Genomic DNA, 17527 nt, shown 5'->3' with positions numbered 1-17527 from the left:
ATTTCGATACTTGGTGCCAATGTGGAGTTGTTATGACGGGATTGTTGATGCTGACTGCTGTTACCATATCGAATAGCTAATTTCACTCATCATAACCGAGTGATGCTTTTTGGTGCGAGTTACACTTACTCAATTAATAAAAACTCTGGCTTTTAATCATTTTGGGAAGAGATTGAACGACATTTTACAAACTTCCTGCCTTTCACATTCGGGCTTACAACAAATTATTGGCTGTGTTAATCAAGTGAAGGCGATCTGCAGTGTTATATTGGCAATGATTTCAATTGATAATAACTTAAATAGTCCTAGAGACATCTCTAATAAAAAGCACACCAAATTATAAAGTTACCTTTTATATCCGCAGGTTAAGGAGAATTTACGATGCTAGCTACACATCATAGAGAAATATCAAGAATACTCCGGAATATCACAAACAATTATATTTCATTATGATGTTGATTAAAAGTGACTCATCAAACCCATTTTCTCAACTTCCCCAAAACTTGAGCTTCACATAAATGTTAGCAGCAAGGACTTCCAACTATGAACCACAATTGCTGATTTCGCATGTCGACTTTCTAAGTTCCCACACTCCATCTTAAATTATTTTGCACTTAAGAACTCCCAGATTCATTCCCTGAATCCACGACAGTCGGCTGAGGGTTCTTGTAATCACTGATCTGTTCGCTGTAGCGTTTCTTATCTGCCTTGGCCAAGGCCTCAAAGGGTTCTTTCTCCTCAGCTGCAAAATCATTAATACAGCAAGTGAGCCAATATATGTATCAACTGCCCTTAAATATATAATATAATTAAAGAAAATAAAAACACAAAACAGACTGCAACAAACATGACGAGCATTGTATCAACCGCCCTTAAATATAAAATAATGAAGCAAATAAGATAAATACCAGAATGCCACAAAAATAACCAACCTGACAGCTTATTCCATCTCTCTCCAAGAACCCTCCCTACTTCAGTGAAGGCGATTCCAGGATTACTTTTCTTCACATTCTACAAAAAAATCAAAGGGAAGTGAATGGAACGTTACAACCATGATGAGTCTTGAAAGGTATCTCAAAGCAAGAAAACACACCAACGCAAAAAAGAAGCAGGCTAATACGGTAACAGCATGTGGGTGTAATTTCCAACAAACCAGAAAAATTATAATAAATTTTGTCAAATTTAGGTCTTGAGCCTAACTGACACCCATCCTCAGGAGCCTCCCATCTCATTAATAACCAACTAATGTGGGTCCTTATTTTCTTTCCCACCTCCGGGCACTCTACTCTGTAAGGCTACTGAGTCTCTCTCAGTCAACCCTGCACTAGGAATAAGCCCTTTTCACTTGTAGAACAGAAAGCTGTCTAGACATGTCATTGTCCTCAAGGACTCTAATTTTGTTAATTTAGGAAATGAATCTATCACCCAGAATGCCTCTATTTGGATGAAATGCCCATGAAAGGTACCGGTTCAAGGAACTCAATTATATCAGGATTTTTTATATTATAAACAAAGGGATTCTAATATAGGATTATGGACTCCTTCATCAAAAAGAAAAGAAAAAAAAAGGGAATATGGGCCCTGGCACTATTAAGTCTACTACAATTTTATCATGTAACAGAATACCTACCTCCCTTTCACTCTGCGAGAAGTACATGAAAGCACTAATTGCCCTCTTTGGAGCATTTGGATCCTTCTTCTTTTTCTGTTTTTTCTTCTTCGATCCATCATCATCTGCCTTTTTCCTGCTTGTAGATGGCTTTGACACAGTACCCTCCTTTTTTGGCTTCTTCTTTGCAGGTTTCTGAAGCCACCATACATGAATGTCAGCTCATATTTTTCCAATTTGTAAATAAGAACTTGAAAATATATAAGCGTGAAAGGGCAATTATACCTCCTCCTCACCACCACTACCACTGGCATCAGATTCATCCCCTCCAGAATCATCAGTAGGAGACCCTCCATCATCTCTATCGAGGACAAAATCTTCGTCCTGGAAAGGTTAGGAATGTCAGACAGCATTTCAAGAATTTCCAACAACACAAAGGGTAAGCAAAGATACTAGAATCCAACAAGACACTCTGAGGATGACTTAGAGAGACAACCATGGAGTTCACGACGATGAAATTACAAATAGGCATGTTTACCTCTTCATCACTGTCATCCCCACCCGCTTCATTCTTAATACGCTCAAGATGTGGATCAACAGCATCATCGTCATCATCGGGCAAAACAGGAACACCTTCTGTAGCCCGAGCTTCATTAAGGTTCATTATTTTCAGACCCTTTCCACTGCATTACTCAATGATTGTGTCAGAAAGACTAAGCAGACTTGTTAAACCCAAATTGAGAGAGAAGGCTTGAAAGTAAAGCTAACCTGATGAAATCAAAAAGATTGTGGTACTCATTTCTCTGGATATTCCGGAAAAGATGTTCTTGTTCAGTTTTCAGTCTGATGAGAAGATCAAAGTAATGCATGTTGGCCGTGCCCGCAGCGTGCCTCTCAAATTCCACATAATCAATCTAATTGCATAATGAAATAGGTCAGTTTTTCAAGAATGAAGATGTATCTCACAATATTTTGAGCTTTACAGAAACTTGAATTTACCTCCTCATGCAGTATAAGAGTTGGAGGTTTAGGTAAAAAGAAGAAGCTCTTCTCAAGAGGATAGAGGAGTCCATCTTCAGCCTTCAATGAGGATTTCACCGCATACCCATCTTGACTGCTACGGAACTTCCCGGGTTTAGTAACTTTGGAACCAGACAAGCCGCGTAAAATTTGAGTAAAGATGTCATGGATTAGACCCTGGTTCATAAGTAAGATTATAATTAAATGCAAAAAAGTAAACAACACCAAACACGTGAATACAATGAACTGGCATTTCCTTTTTTTAAACAAAAATGAACTTGCATTTCTATTTTCACAGTTGCTGCAAATCCAAATGACTATAAACGCAAAAAAACTACTACTTTGTAACCCGTTAGCAGCCTCTCCTTGTATTTTGTATTCAGAAGGTCTTCGCTTAAAGCCAGCGAAAGGTCCACCACATTGTCCGTCTCAAACTGGTAAGACAAAGAAGCAGCAGGTTGATACCAGAACAAAATGTACGTCATTATCTAATATGCATCAATTAATACCTGCAATACAATGTGTGGATACAAAGTTTGGCCCTTCCTAATCGGAGGATCAAGAGTGATAACTACTAAAGTGTGTGGTTGGTTATGCTGCAACGCAGAGAAGTCATTTCAATTATACAATGCTTAAAATTTCAACGAAGACAATTTCAGAAAGCTGCATGAAGGAATTAAAAGGGTAGGCATAACTAAAACATTGATGTAGGTGCTAAATGGGGGATGGAACATAGAAATAACCTTCGGCAACAAAAAAATACGGACTACGCTGCTGTACTGAATTTTAAAGTCATTGGCTTGCCCTTGCAAGCGCAAGAATGAGAGATGAAGCTCCACATTGTAACGACCCCTGCAGCATATGGGCGGGCACATGTCAATCGCTCTGAAGCAAAAAACAGATAACAATAATAATGAATGTGACATGAAAAGAAGTTAACCAACCTTGGAGTAAGTATGGCAATGCCGTCAAATGTGACAACAGCTTCCTCACCTCCGGCACCAACATCAGCCATTGACATAATTTTGTCACGAAAAACCTAATAGGTGCAAATCATATTACTCAGTTTACCAAGATAAGTTATTGTGTCATGGAAGGGATTAATGATCTCCTCTAATGAATTCAAGAAATTGAATTGATACGCCTTTTGCTTACTTGAGCAGGAGGTCGGTTTTCATCACCAACAAATTGAGTGTTTGAATTAGGGATATGAAAGCTGATTTCCATCAGGGAGTCTTTCTGAAATCAATGAAAGTGCGGCTTACTGAGAATAGAGTGGCTTTCAAGAATTAGTCAAGAAGTGTGTCATTCAAGTAATGATTGAGCATGCCAACAAAATCAGAAACACATCAATGTCAAATGAAAAAAAAAAAAAAACTCTTCAGCAATCATTGAGGACAGTAAGTAACTTCATTAGCCCCAGTTGTATCATCTACATGGAACTCCAACATGACATCATTTTTTCCTTGAAGCTGTGTTTGAGAAACGTCTGCCAATGATATCTCAAATGCTTGCTTATTACCAACAAGAAAAGCGAGCATATTCGCTGCAGAAAGTGGAGCAGAGTCAAACATGTATGTGTGCGCATTCCAAATAAAATAGATGTTCCAAGAGAAGATCATGTTCACATGTGTATACCAAAAGAAAAAGCAAAGAGAATATCAAACAAAAAGAAAGAAATATCGGCACACACAGGTGGGAACAAATAAATTGCATCATTGTGCCCACACCTAAATGCCACATGATTTTTTTTTATAAAAAAAACCCTTTGAAGATTGTATTAAACCAATAGTCATCAACAAATCCCATGTAGATGTTTGGGGGGGTGGGGGGGGGGGTCTCTTCTCCTTTTAGCCTTTATTTTCAATATTTCCTCCTAACCTGCAACTTTCGCATGTCTATTTTATTTTTTTTAAAAGCCCTATGAAGATTGTATAAAACCAATAATGTCATCAACAAATCCCCATGTAGACAGAAGAAATACTAAGATAACAGCTCTCTTCAGTATTAAATCTTGCTTCCATATATGATCTATTAAAAGAAATATGTGCAGTGTGAAATTCAAATTTAAATCAGTTGCATTCAGCCAATTAAGTTGAAGGCATAAAAAACCAATTATTTGTAGCAATTAAGGTTATTTCAATTACTACTCATATATAGAAAAAGAAAAAACATGTAAGTAAAGCATAAGAAAATCAGGGGAGCAAGTGAACTAGAGCAGAAAGCACATATCCCAACCATTTAGATCAACTTCTCCCCAATTTTTTCCACTAATTGATAGCTGCTTTTCCTCCGGAGATATCCCGCAAGAACTCTGGAAATAGGTGGTCAAACTCGCAACATCCTGCGAATAAGTAAATACACAACCAAGGGACATCAAAAACTGATAACACAAGATAATGATGCACGAATGTGTCCCTATCCAACAGGTTCTCCAGCTATTACATACATTGCACAGATTCAGAGGTATAAACTTGTACAAAGAAGTTAGAGATGGTCAGCTTCTACCAGTATCTTAATGAAGAAAATCACTTTTCTTTGGCTTCAATAAACTCAGAACTTTGCCTTTTGGCTTCAATAAACACGGAACTTTGTCTTTGGCTTCAATAAACTTAGAGCATTGCTCTCCCCTTGTTTCTGTTTTCCTCACAGCCTGAAATTACAGTAGTGGAACTGTGACACTAAGCACTCACTTCCAGTAGCCAGTTCCAAAGTAGATCTGTGTTAGGTATCCAAATCACCCATAATTCTTTCTTTTTTTTGGTTTCCCATCTAGTGTCCAGTACATTACATGCATTGGGGCCCGACTACACCCGGATTTGGGCTGGGAAGTCCCACATTGAACTCCCTAACAAAAGCAACTCCGTAATCACTCAAACCCGAGACCTTTGGTTAAAGATGACGGAGTACTTAACACTCCAAGACACCCTTGTTGGTCACACCTAAATTCAATTTAAGTTACCAGTCAACCTGTAAGATTAATAACCATGTCCATTCCCTGGTTTTCCTTTAATTAAACTATTCTTAAGTTTCTAATTACCTAGTAACAAAATTTCCAAACTTATTGTGGCTAATGGTCTGTGTCTCTGTCCATTGATTGAGCTGTTTCAATTCCACTACATCAGCAATGAAATAGTTCAAGAAACTGATAAACTGAAACTTGCTAAAAGCAAAATAGAGACTCACCTGGTCACGAAAACCAGTAAATTTGTAGTAAAGACCATCCTTAATTCGCACACCCAGCTGATTACTTCGAGGAACTTTCATCCAAGTAAGGCCCACTATATCTTCCTTGTCAACTTCCACAGCCTTACCACCACCTTGTTTCTTCCATAATATACCTCCAGACTGAACCTTAAGCTGCCCTGTATTCTGCATTTTCAGAAATTATTTTTTTTTAAAAATATTATCGTTAACATATATGCAAGACATGTATCTTGAAAATAAAATCTTTCTCCTTCGTGTGTATCTTAAAAATTCTTCTGTTTTTTCCTTTTCTTTTGTCCAAATGGGCCCAAAACAGATGGAAATATCCAATAAAGACACTTAATTAGAGTTAAAAACTAATAAAAGCACTAAACAAACAGAGCACAAAATTAGGGTTTAAATCGCATTACAATAAAATCATCCATTCATAAGGCTAGGGTTCAATCACGTCCAAGAAATTTATCAATTCATACTGCTGGGGTTCAATCACGTTCAAGAAATTCATTAATTCATAGTGCTAGGTTCAATCACGTTCAAGAAATTCATCAATTCATAGTGCTAAGGTTCAATCACATTCAAGAAATTCATCAATTCATATTGCTAGGGTTCAGTCACGTTCAAGAAATTCATCAATTCATACTGCTAGGGTTCAATCACGTTCATCAGTTCATACTGCTAGAATTCAGTCACGTTCAAGAAATTCATCAATTCATACTGCTTGGGTTCAAGAAATTCATCAATTCATAGTGCTAAGGTTCAATGTTCAAGAAAATCATCATTTTTTATCAAGAATACATCTAAAACAACGAGAACGGAAAGAGTTAGGATTTAAAAAGAAACTGTTACAACGATTTTAGTATAAATAAGATTTAAGGTTTTAAGCATGCACCTAAAGAAGAAGAAGAAGAAACATACGGAAGGCCATTTGAAAGTCGGAATCAAGTAACGAAGAGAACAAAAAGAAAACAAGAATCAAGAAGAGAGTAAGAACAACTTACGGTGCCTCCACGGCCACCGAGAGAGATGTTGTTGAACTGATGACCGTCCGTCATTGCTCCGTATGTAAAAACACACACTGCTGTGCCTGTAAGCGAGGAAATGGTTGTATACTTCACTTATATATATACTTATATAGATCAACTTCCTCCCGCGCGAAACACATTACGCGATTTGGGACTTTTCGACCCGACCCGAAACCGACTATTTGTAATGTGCACAATATTTTTTTTAGATTTATTTTCGAGATTATATTATTATTGTTGTTGCAAATTTGTCATCGATTTTTTTTTAAAGACGTTTTTAATCAAATTAGTTGATCCACCTCTTTGTAACAATCAACCCTCTATTCTTAGTTCGTTCATATGAATAATTTTAGTTTGTGGATATTATTATGCTCAAATCGTAGCATTTAAAAATTTGAATGAATTATCAATTTATATTAAATGGAATTTTGGTTTGCACAATTTCTATCATTACTATTAACCATCTAAAAAAAGAGATAATTTTAGGTTTAGCAAACATAAAAAGCATATTTGTATGTTATAACTATAGTTTGCATAATTGCTTATGTTTGCTATGGAGCATCAGATTTATATTAATAGTTTGCTATTTTATACAATTTTCCCAAAATAAAACCATCCTAAATTAACCTCCTCTCGAGTGAATTCTGAGCAACGAGTAAATTTGCACCCACGAATATCTTAATAAGCTAATACTATTATTCACTAATCTATTGAGTATATTGATATTCTCATAACAACGATGACTAAATGTAACTCTCTATTACTTGCATCCTCTTAAACTACGTCTCGTTAATCATTCAACTACGTTGGGCAAATTATGTGATTTGAAGTCTAATGCGAAGATCATTTTTTCCTTCAGAAGAACAATTGTATTTGCACTTCATGTTAAATAATTGTTTGAGTAACTCAAAATCCTCAAAGCTATAAATTAACGATAATATATTCAATGTAATTTAATAAGACATAAAAAGAGACTCATATCTTACCCCTTTGTGAGGTAGAAAGATTTGTTTCAAAATCCTCAAAGTTTAGCAAGCAAATTTTTCAATCCGTGTCTAAAAGTAATTCTCTTTTGCTTCCAACAATCATACTACTCCCATATAACATTTTTGGCAAGATTGATAACATATGATGTAAATACTTCGAATGCCAAGGTTAGATATTTGTATTTATAGTAGATAGAGCTCAGTAATTTCAAATTCTAGTTTTTATTCCCAAATGATGAATAATTTGGCTCACAGCCTTGCTCCAAAAGCTGGTAAAAAAAATCACCAGGAAGATAAAAATAATCATCATTACAGCTTTTTGATAAGAGCAATAAGTAAAAACTTAGACATGTTCTACTTCTAAGCCAAAAAATAAGCACTGATCACTAAAATCCAGCATAAAATTCTTCTCTTTCTTTTATTCAATTTAAGAGATTTTTTGTGTTCCCAACACATTGTGCAAGGAGCTAATTCACAAACTTCTGGGAAAAGAAATTATACATGGGAAGAAGTTGGAAAATAAGTTAGTTGATGTGCTTATAAATCTATTAAAGTCTTCAGTGAACATCCAAAGGAAGTTAGACCAAAATGCTCATATATGATCCAAAGGGCTTGATCAAGATGTTCTGTGCTTGTTGAAAGTTGAAACTGCAGTACCTTTTCTTAACAAATGAAGTCTAATTTCAGAGCTTGCAGCCAGCATGCTACTCATAGATACAGGTGTTGTATCAACTCAGATCTTACAAAACAACGCTTTAGAAAATATCAAAATTGTTTTCGCTTGTTGGAAAAGAACTTGTCTCTCTTTGCCCAAACATACACAAGGAAAATAAAAACTCCAGCAGACATAGAAACTGACGCCCAGGGAAATGGTGGGTCCTTGAAACAGACTAGCGATGCTTCCAGCTCTTGAGAAGCATGATAAACAAGAGAATGAATGGCATATATGTCATGATCTGATGCCCGCAGGTAATACAAAGCCATTTCAAAGTCAAAGTGTGAGAGTGCTGAAACTGCTTTGTCTAGCTTGTACTTGAACAAGTTCCACCTTTGCATGAACTCAGTAAGCTGATTATGCTTAAGAAGCTTTCTCTCCCCGCCATGTGCAGAAATGGATTCAAGAACTTCAAGAGCACTAGAAATACTGAAGTTCAGCGATGTCAACAATACATTTCTCCTAGCAGCATCCTTCTGCACAAATGACAACGAAGAAACCTCCGAAAATGGCCCAAATGGTGTTTGCCCGACACTCCATGTATAGTCTACTAGAGTACTGTTGTGTCTTGGGCTCCAGACTAAATGTGTTGGTGAGACTCCCCACATGCTCTGTAAGATGGAACCTACAATGGGCCTCTCTAATTCACGAGTCTGGGTAAAGACATGACGCCCATTACAGCTATAATCACTCACAGTCTGTGTACTCTTTGTCCTGACTGCTATAACCATATCCTTAAAAGCCACAGACTGATGATAACGATCAAGCATCAGAATCGAACTGACATCCAAATCAAAAACATAAACCGGAAGTATCCTTCCACCAAAGTCCTCCTCAGGAACCTTAGCAATCCGCCTAAACTCAGCAGCCGATTCAGACAATGTCTGGTGTAAACGCTTAGAGTCCAGGTATTCACTGACAATCAGTGTATAGTTATCAAACAGGTACCTAGAAGTATATGAGGTAGCTGCCCTTGAAATGGCAAACGAACAAATAGGGCACTCTGCTAAATTCACTTCATACTTCTTAAATCTCAAAGATTGATCTCCAAACAACAACCCATTCTCATTTACTTCATCCATAAAATTCCTCTCTACCAACTTCCAATCTAACCCAACGGTATCCTTATTATCCGAAGAAGCATATATGTGTATAAACTCAACAATCAAAGAATTCTCAAACGGGATAGGGATTCGCAAAGAGGGCACGAGAAGAACCTGATAAGCACTCCAAACCAGTGAGGCCAAATCCGAAAGCAGCGCCTTTTGGGACTTGGGTCGTCCGTGCAATGTAGCAAATGGATGAAACTCGCCACGAGGAAGTACACCATCGCCGGACAACGCCGGGCCATAATCAACCGGACCGGCCCCCAAATCAATCCACAAATACCGTTCTTTTCCGGTCCACACAGTGCCCAAACACTTGGTGAAAGCGGGGGATGGATCGCCAGGTGTATAGCTATAAGCATAGGGTTTCGATTGGGAGCCCAAATTGAGAATATATATGTAAATCCCACTAATGGGTTTCTCTTTTTCAAAATCTTGTTTGATAATTTCATCAACTATCGAGTGAGGGACAGAAGCAAGCACGGATCTGAAAGAGGAAGGTACAGAGGCGAGATGGGTCTTGAGGATTTCAGAGAGACGTGAAGACAGAGAGGAAGGAGAAAGAGTCACATCAAGATGAAGTGAATGGGATATAGAGAGGTGATGAGATGGTTGAAAAGAGAAAGGGGTGATGACGTGGAACTGATCGGAAGAAATTGCCGATGTGAGAAATGAAGAAAGCTGAGATTTGGCAGAAGAAGAGAAGTTGCTACCAACAAGCTTGACAGTGATGGGGACGGAAACTTGTAGGGTGAGGAGAGAAGAAGGGATGGGTGGGTGATGTATGGAGGGTTGAGAGAGATGCTTCTTCAGAGAAGAAGGAAGAGAGAGGAATGAATCGTTTGTGGCTGTCGGGTCAACCCGGGATTGTTGGTTGAGGAAGGAGTCTAATCCCAGGATTGGGGCGGAGATGGTGGCGGTGATGAAGAGTTGAAGGAGGAGGAAGAGGAGAACGCCGGCGACGACGGTGGCCGGAGGCATTTCGGAGTTTTGGGAATCCGGGAGATAGGGTTTGGGGGTTTGGGCAAAATACGATGTTGGTTCAGTTGACGGAATTGGAAGTGAAGGACTGAGGGCACCAGCTGCGGAAGCTAGTCAATTACTTGATTATTATTTTTAATTTATTTTGGATGGGGAAAAACATAATCCCTTTGTAAAAATATTGCTCCATCCCTCCCATAATAATTATCCACTATACTATTTTAGATGTTTAATAATACTTGTTCATTTTATAAAATCAACGGCAAAGGGTCAAAACTATCTTAAACTATCTGAAATAGCTTAAATATACCCTTAAACTACAAAAATACCTTTTTCGTCAATCTATTGGGTCATACCTACCCTTCTAGTTAACGAAAGTATCCATGTGTATGTTAAATGCCACATGGACGCCACATGTGCATGCCAAACAGACCTCACCTCCACATAGACGACTACAGTAAAGGGTCAAAACTACTCTTAAACTATTCGAAATAGCTTAAATATACCCTTAAACTATATTTTTGGCTCAAAAATGCCATTCCCGTCTAACTATTAGACCACACTTACCTTTTTGTTTAACAAAAACATCCATGTGTGTGCTAAAATGCCACATGGACTCCACATGTGCATGCCAAACACACGCCACCTTCGCATAGATGACTTATAGCCTTAATTTCACTCATTTTCCCTCATTTCACCCTGAAAAGTATATATTGAACCAAAAAAAGAAAACATATTTGCGGAAACTTGTATACGTAACCAAATGAAGCAGAGAAATTGCAATTTGATGACCATTTCAAATACAATAAAAGAAACGATCTAAGGTATAATATAAACACACTCATTTTAATTAATCAATTAACACTAATTTATTATTTTAATTTCACTTAATAAATTAATTTTGTTTAAACAAATCTTAGCGAAGCTTTCTTGTTGATTCAACTCACGGCCATGGCGCAAAATAGCAGTTGTCGTAAGAGACCTAATATACTTATCACCGAAACTCCAGGCACAAGGAAGACGACTATGGCGGCCTCCTTAGTGGTGGTGACCGAGCTCCGCCACATCAACGTAGGCGATTTCACTAATGAGGAAAACTTGACGAACGACTGGGATGACACCTTCAATTGCTACTACATCAATGAAGACCTACTAAGTCTTTATAGAATTCTTAATTTTATTTTTATTTTTATCAATTACCCTATTTTTGCATGCTCTAAATGATTGCTAAGGAAGTTTTAGATTTTGTGGAAAGTTAAAGAAACATTCTATATATAGATGATATAAGAATTTGATAGCAAAATTAATTTGAATTTTGTTTAAGTTGTGATCTTCAAAGTACAACATATTAGTATCAGAATAAAATGAAACTGAATTGAATCAATGTATATTGTATATTCATATAGATATACCGAAATAAGGAAAGGGTGAAATGAGTGGGAAAAGGGTGAAATTAGGGCTTTAAGTTGTCTATGTGGAGGTGGGGTGTGTTTGGCGTGCACATGTGGAGTTCATGTGGCATTTTAGCACACACATGGATGTTTTTGTTAAACAGAAGGGCAAGTATGGTCCAATAGTTAGACGTGAAGGACATTTTTGAGCTGAAATATAGTTTAAGAGTATATTTAAGCTATTTCGAATAGTTTTTGACCATTTTTTGTAGCCGTCTATGTGAAGATGGGATATATTTGGCATGCATATATGGTACTCCCTCCGTCCCTATTTACTTGTCCATATTTCCTTTTTTGGTTGTCCCTATTTAGTTGTCCATTTTGACAAATCAAGAAAGGACAACAAATTTTTTCCTATTATACCCTTATTTACACTTCTTGAAAATTATAAAAGTGTATGTTGTTTCCCTCAAATTTATTTCATTTGAATTCAAATAAGTGGTTGTAATTTTGAAGTGAAAAGTTGTCATAAGGGTAAAATTGTAACTTCACTGTGCTAATCATTGTTGCCTTAATCTGTGTGCCATTTCTAAAGTGGACAACTAAAAAGGGACGGAGGGAGTATCTATGTGGCGTCCACGTGACATTTAACGTACACATGATACTTTGGTTAATTAGAATCTAGAAGTGTAGTGTGGCTCAAACTCACAAAGTCCTTCATTTTTCATAAGCAGGCAAACAAGAACCTCAACTTTGAACCAATTACATTCATTGAAATTCTTGCCGCTTTTAACACTCTAAGTAATTCGTCTTCATTCTTCACATATGAATGTTCAATCAATGGTTATGTCTTTGGAGTACTAATTTTCGATTTCTTTGGGGATCTTGATTTATTGGTTCGATTTCACAGCATCTGATTCTCTAAATGAAAACTTTAGATTCTTGTGTCTAAACTTTAGGGATTTATTGTTCTTGAATTGTATTTTGTGGATTTAGGCGGTGAGGATGTCGACGCCGTCGAGGAAAAGATTGATGAGGGATTTTAAGCGGTTACAGCAGGATCCGCCTGCTGGCATCAGTGGTGCTCCTTATGACAACAATATAATGCTTTGGAATGCTGTTATATTCGGGTATGCATGCCTATGGATTAAATCATTGAATTCGGCTACGATTTCTCTTGTACTTCTTTCTTTTTGACTTATGCACTTCCGTTTCTTGTTTCTTTTTCTTGGAATGCAGTCCTGATGACACACCTTGGGATGGAGGTGAGGAAATTCTTCTTCATTTACAATCTTTTTAAAATCTAAGATACGAATAGAAGCATATTTTTGACTCTTGAGTCCATCATATAAAACCTGAATGCATAGTTACACACCTCCTTGTACTTTACTTTGTGATTTCTGTGTTCTGCTTAAATGCTTAAATTGCACTTTGAGACACTTGTCTATGTGGATGAATATCTTGTGTTGATACAATCACTGCCACTTGAGTAATGCACATGCTTTGTGTTTTTCCAGTGAAGAGGGTTTCTAGGAATCTGTGTTTTGTGTTGCATGACCATTCTCCCACCATAATTAAGATTTGCTCTCTCTTTTTCATCCATGATTTTCCTCTTTCACTAAAATCGAGGATACACAGGCATGTCTTGTTTGTATGGGCAAGAACCCTCAGATTTATAGCATGCCCTTCCACCCCAATTTTGACTAGTAAATTTCTGATTTGTATGCAGGTACGTTTAAGCTGACACTTCAATTTTCGGAGGATTACCCCAACAAGCCTCCAACGGTTCGATTTGTATCCAGGATGTTCCATCCGAATAGTAAGTAGCCTAAGTAACGTTGCATTATCTTTCTCTCCCACTCTTCACATAGTTCTAGTCCATAGAACAAGTAGAACTTTCAACTTTAAGCTTAGGTTGCTTGTTGCTTATTCAGTTTATCTTGTGGTGCCAAGACTAGTAGTATCGACAAGGAGTTATATCAACTCGGGGACCTTCTTAAATTAGTTATAGTGTTAGTATTGTGTCTCACACTGCGTGAACTGAGAAGGAAGCCAGCTTCCTAGTTTTTTTAATATCCCACATAGGCCACACATTCTGCATCACCTGTCAATCCCCATTTTGAAATTCCTAGTAGCGCACTCTCTCCCTCTGTATCATCCTATCCTGCCCTTCACCAATAGGCCATTTGTATATCTGTGAAGAAATTCCTCAATCTTCTATTATTCCTAATCCTTTATTGCTAGTCTAAATTTTGTGCCATGTAGTCCGTCACCATGCCAACACTTGTGGAACTATTTTGCTCAGAGTTACACCACAGAGCCAGTCTATCTGAGACCTAATTCTCATGCCTATATAATAATAAAGAATGTAAACAAAGTGCCTTTCCCCTTCATTTATCTCTTAAACATATCGACGCCTATTCCCACCAGTTTCTATTGAACTCCTATCATTGTCTTCACAGAGCATTCTCCTCCTGGGAAAATCTTAATACCCAACAATACCGAACAGTGGACATATGTTGTGTGGTTATATCAGATAATGAGTTTAGTAGTTTATTCCCCTTTCCCTTTAAAGACATATCAACTCTTACATCCACTCAACCTTTACAGAGGTCGTCCCAAATCCTTATCCTTGAATTTACCCTGATTGGTAATCCCATATATCTGTGATTGGTAATTTCATCGTTTCAGTTCTAATAAGTCTTTTGATGTGACACTTTCTTCAATGATTATGATATTTTGGTGATGGAAATGTTACAAGAATGTTTGTAATTACCATTGCATACAGAATCCTCTGTTTCTTGAAGTTATTTGTTTGAGTATTTGTTTCTTGGGAGTTGTTGAATAAGAGAGAATTAGCCATATTCTGGTAGCTGCTTGGGTTGTGTGTTATTGAATATGCTCTGTGATTCATGTATTTGTAAAGTTGTGTATGTGTTAAGACCTACAGCTTAGTATTTCTTCCATCTTATATTAGATTAGGCCGGGTACTTAATTGATTTTTTTTTTTTTTTGCACTGAATAAATTGGTCTCAAGATTTGATCTTGCCATTTTACATGCATAATGCAGTCCAAAGTATGCGAAATATAAGAAGCAATGGCCCATTGCACTTCTTGTACTCTCACCCTATGACTACATATTCTATCTCTTTTTAAATACATCTAAGCACATACTTTTTTTGATAAGCAGTAACCTCTAAGCTTATACATTTTTCAAAGCATCAATTTAGTGGAGAAACTTATCAAAAATAAAATAAAATAGTGGAGATATCAATATAGGGAGCTAAATGCCTTGTAACAAAATGAAATAAATTCGGATAAAGAACAGTGGAAGTACATGGGAACTTTTAGCTGAAATTTTAGCAGATGTACTTGTGCCACACCCACGATACTCTTTTGCCTCAAACATCCTAGTTTTGTCGCACCTATTTTTCTTGTCTTTTATTTACACCTGGCAGTCCAAGCAATTGGAGCTCAGCACCTACACAATCGGAGCATTGTATCATTTTATGTTTAATTATTGGCTTATTGAGAGAATTGATCTAATGTGTGTGTATCAATTAGATTTATGCTCTGTTTATTTTTCATTTGTGCCCTTTTTTATTTTTTATTTATTTTTTATGACAAGGGAAACCCACAGCCGCTACCCTTTGGGTGCGCACAGGGTAAAACCCCTGCTCCTATGCAATAGCTCGCAAACCACATAGGAGAGGTAACCCGCACTAGGCAAGCCTGGTGCGACGAGCTCGACCCAGAAGGCAAACCCCTTGCTTTCGGTGGCAAGGGGTTTCGAACTTGAGACCTCCAACATGGAAGCCACCCCGAAGGGTCATTTGTGCCTTTGTTCAGAAGTTAATTCAAGATCTCCCACATCATTCGAAATGGATACTTCTTGACTTCTATATTAGCCTCGATTCAACTTTACACATAAAAAGGCTTGAATTCTACTTTGTGGCCCTTGTCATGCGAAGTATAAATTTGAGTAATTTTTAGTTTTGCTGATTTCTCATATCACTGTTTATCTATCTATTGGTCAGTTTATGCCGATGGAAGTATTTGCTTAGACATACTGCAAAATCAGTGGAGTCCTATATACGATGTTGCTGCTATACTCACTTCAATCCAGGTATGTTGATATTGTTATTAAATGCATCATTGTGCCTTGTGCTTTGCAGAATTTTAAAGAAATGTAACATGGAAAGTTTATTTCTTGGTGTATGTTTCTTTTTTATTATAAGCCCCTTTCTTTTTTTACTGCCTTGTCTAGCTTTGTAGCTTTGTGTCCTTCTGTATTTCATATAATGCACTAATAGTTTACCACTAGTAAGACATGATATCTGTGTGGTCAAGTAGCTCATTGTCCTGTACTCCTGTTGCTGTTAGTGGACACTTATTGAGTTATGCTTCCCTTTGCATTTCTCTGTTTGAACATGGATAGCGTACCCCGATGAGAACAGGAAATCTGTAATTTTGGATAAGTTGGGAATGGAGACTTCATTATTTGATTCAGTGAGATGATAAAATATTTCCGTAGATGCACATACTGTGTTTGATATCATTTTTTACGAGTGGTAAATTAACTAATTTAACAAATGAATAAAGTAACTAAACAAAGAACTATCCGACCTGTTGCTCTAAAGCAAACAGTTCAGGTCCTTGGTTCTTAAAACATTGAATATGTCTCTACTTGCTGGAGAGGCAAGTTTTTTTCTGTTTTGTTAAATCTATTTGGTTCAAACAGTTCTTACTTTAACTTCGTTATCGTTCTGTCTATTTCACATTATGTTTCATCTAGGCGCTAACTTGGGAGTTTAAAACATCTTCTGTCACCGCCATCTTTGTATTGTGTTTCCATAGAAGTCCAGTTCAATTTTTTGGTCGGTAGAGTTTTCTACAGCATCTGAATCATATCATTTTTTTAATCAAGTAATTGAATTCTGGTTCTGTCTGGTGTGAGACTGGAGTCAAGTCAATTCATAAATGAAACTGAACTGAGAACGCATTAACTTTGGCATCCCCTAATGTTTGACTTTCTTGAAATGCAGTCTTTGCTCTGTGATCCAAACCCAAACTCGCCAGCTAATTCAGAAGCAGCTCGCATGTTTAGTGAGAACAAGCGTGAGTACAACAGGAAGGTGCGTGAGGTTGTTGAGCAGAGCTGGACGGCTGACTGACATCTTTCTGGCTGAATCTGTTATGGGATATTTTTCTGGTAGGGTTGCCAGGTCAAAGCTGCAATGTTCTCCATGCTGTTGCTACATTAATAATAAATGTAGCATGAAATTGTCCTTTTATGTGCTGTTTAGAAACTCTGATTGTCTTTATCTTCATGTTCTGTTACTCTGATACAGTGTACATATTGATCACTTTGTATTTTAATTGTATGAAACTTTTTTCTGTTGGTCATTATGAGACCTCCAATGGAAAATGGATAAATATCTGATATTTTTGTTTAGCAATGTTAATTGTGCATTATCATTCATTCGACTC

The 17527-nt window shown here is 37.1% G+C and overlaps 3 protein-coding genes across 3 annotated transcripts; 1 reads left to right on the top strand and 2 right to left on the bottom strand.

The window, feature by feature from the left end:
* Positions 1-318: 318 nt before the first annotated feature.
* LOC102594303 (FACT complex subunit SSRP1-like) lies at positions 319-6888 on the bottom strand. Its single transcript, XM_006344357.2, has 16 exons — positions 6835-6888; positions 5816-6001; positions 4868-4973; positions 4039-4175; positions 3785-3868; positions 3574-3668; positions 3373-3481; positions 3139-3225; positions 2971-3063; positions 2609-2806; positions 2378-2523; positions 2148-2292; positions 1895-1993; positions 1631-1804; positions 933-1011; positions 319-742 (listed from the first exon to the last, which is right to left on the bottom strand). Exons 1-16 carry the CDS (start codon positions 6886-6888, stop codon positions 615-617), a joined length of 1920 nt encoding a protein of 639 aa, XP_006344419.1. The 3' UTR covers positions 319-614.
* A 1339-nt stretch (positions 6889-8227) lies between these two features.
* LOC102593974 (uncharacterized) lies at positions 8228-10777 on the bottom strand. Its single transcript, XM_006344356.2, has one exon. It carries the CDS (start codon positions 10644-10646, stop codon positions 8610-8612), a length of 2037 nt encoding a protein of 678 aa, XP_006344418.1. The 5' UTR covers positions 10647-10777; the 3' UTR covers positions 8228-8609.
* Positions 10778-12860: 2083 nt separating this feature from the next.
* Positions 12861-17480, top strand: LOC102593648 (ubiquitin-conjugating enzyme E2 2-like). The gene is made up of 5 exons (XM_006344355.2): positions 12861-13167; positions 13277-13302; positions 13767-13856; positions 16075-16163; positions 17083-17480. The coding sequence occupies exons 1-5, from the start codon at positions 13043-13045 to the stop codon at positions 17209-17211; spliced, it is 459 nt and encodes a 152-aa protein (XP_006344417.1). The 5' UTR covers positions 12861-13042; the 3' UTR covers positions 17212-17480.
* The last annotated feature ends 47 nt before the right edge of the window (positions 17481-17527 follow it).

The sequence above is a fragment of the Solanum tuberosum genome, unplaced genomic scaffold, assembly GCF_000226075.1.
Source record: "Solanum tuberosum cultivar DM 1-3 516 R44 unplaced genomic scaffold, SolTub_3.0 scf00055, whole genome shotgun sequence".
NCBI classification, from domain to species: domain Eukaryota; kingdom Viridiplantae; phylum Streptophyta; class Magnoliopsida; order Solanales; family Solanaceae; genus Solanum; species Solanum tuberosum.
The sequence above is the reverse complement of the archived record's forward strand: the minus strand, read 5'-3'. Positions and strand labels throughout refer to the sequence as shown.

Bases quoted from the DNA above. Each gene is read 5' to 3' on its own strand.
- LOC102594303 (XM_006344357.2), bottom strand. From the start codon at position 6,888: ATGACGGACGGTCATCAGTTCAACAACATCTCTCTCGGTGGCCGTGGA. The intron at 2,524-2,608 runs GTAAATTCAAGT...TTATGCAATTAG, and splicing joins CTCTTATACTGCATGAGGAG to ATTGATTATGTGGAATTTGA. The intron at 743-932 runs GTTGGTTATTTT...ATGATTTTGCAG, and splicing joins GAGATGGAATAAGCTGTCAG to CTGAGGAGAAAGAACCCTTT.
- LOC102593974 (XM_006344356.2), bottom strand. From the start codon at position 10,646: ATGCCTCCGGCCACCGTCGTCGCCGGCGTTCTCCTCTTCCTCCTCCTT.
- LOC102593648 (XM_006344355.2), top strand. From the start codon at position 13,043: ATGTCGACGCCGTCGAGGAAAAGATTGATGAGGGATTTTAAGCGGTTA. The intron at 13,168-13,276 runs GTATGCATGCCT...CTTGGAATGCAG, and splicing joins TGGAATGCTGTTATATTCGG to TCCTGATGACACACCTTGGG. The intron at 13,303-13,766 runs GTGAGGAAATTC...ATTTGTATGCAG, and splicing joins TGACACACCTTGGGATGGAG to GTACGTTTAAGCTGACACTT.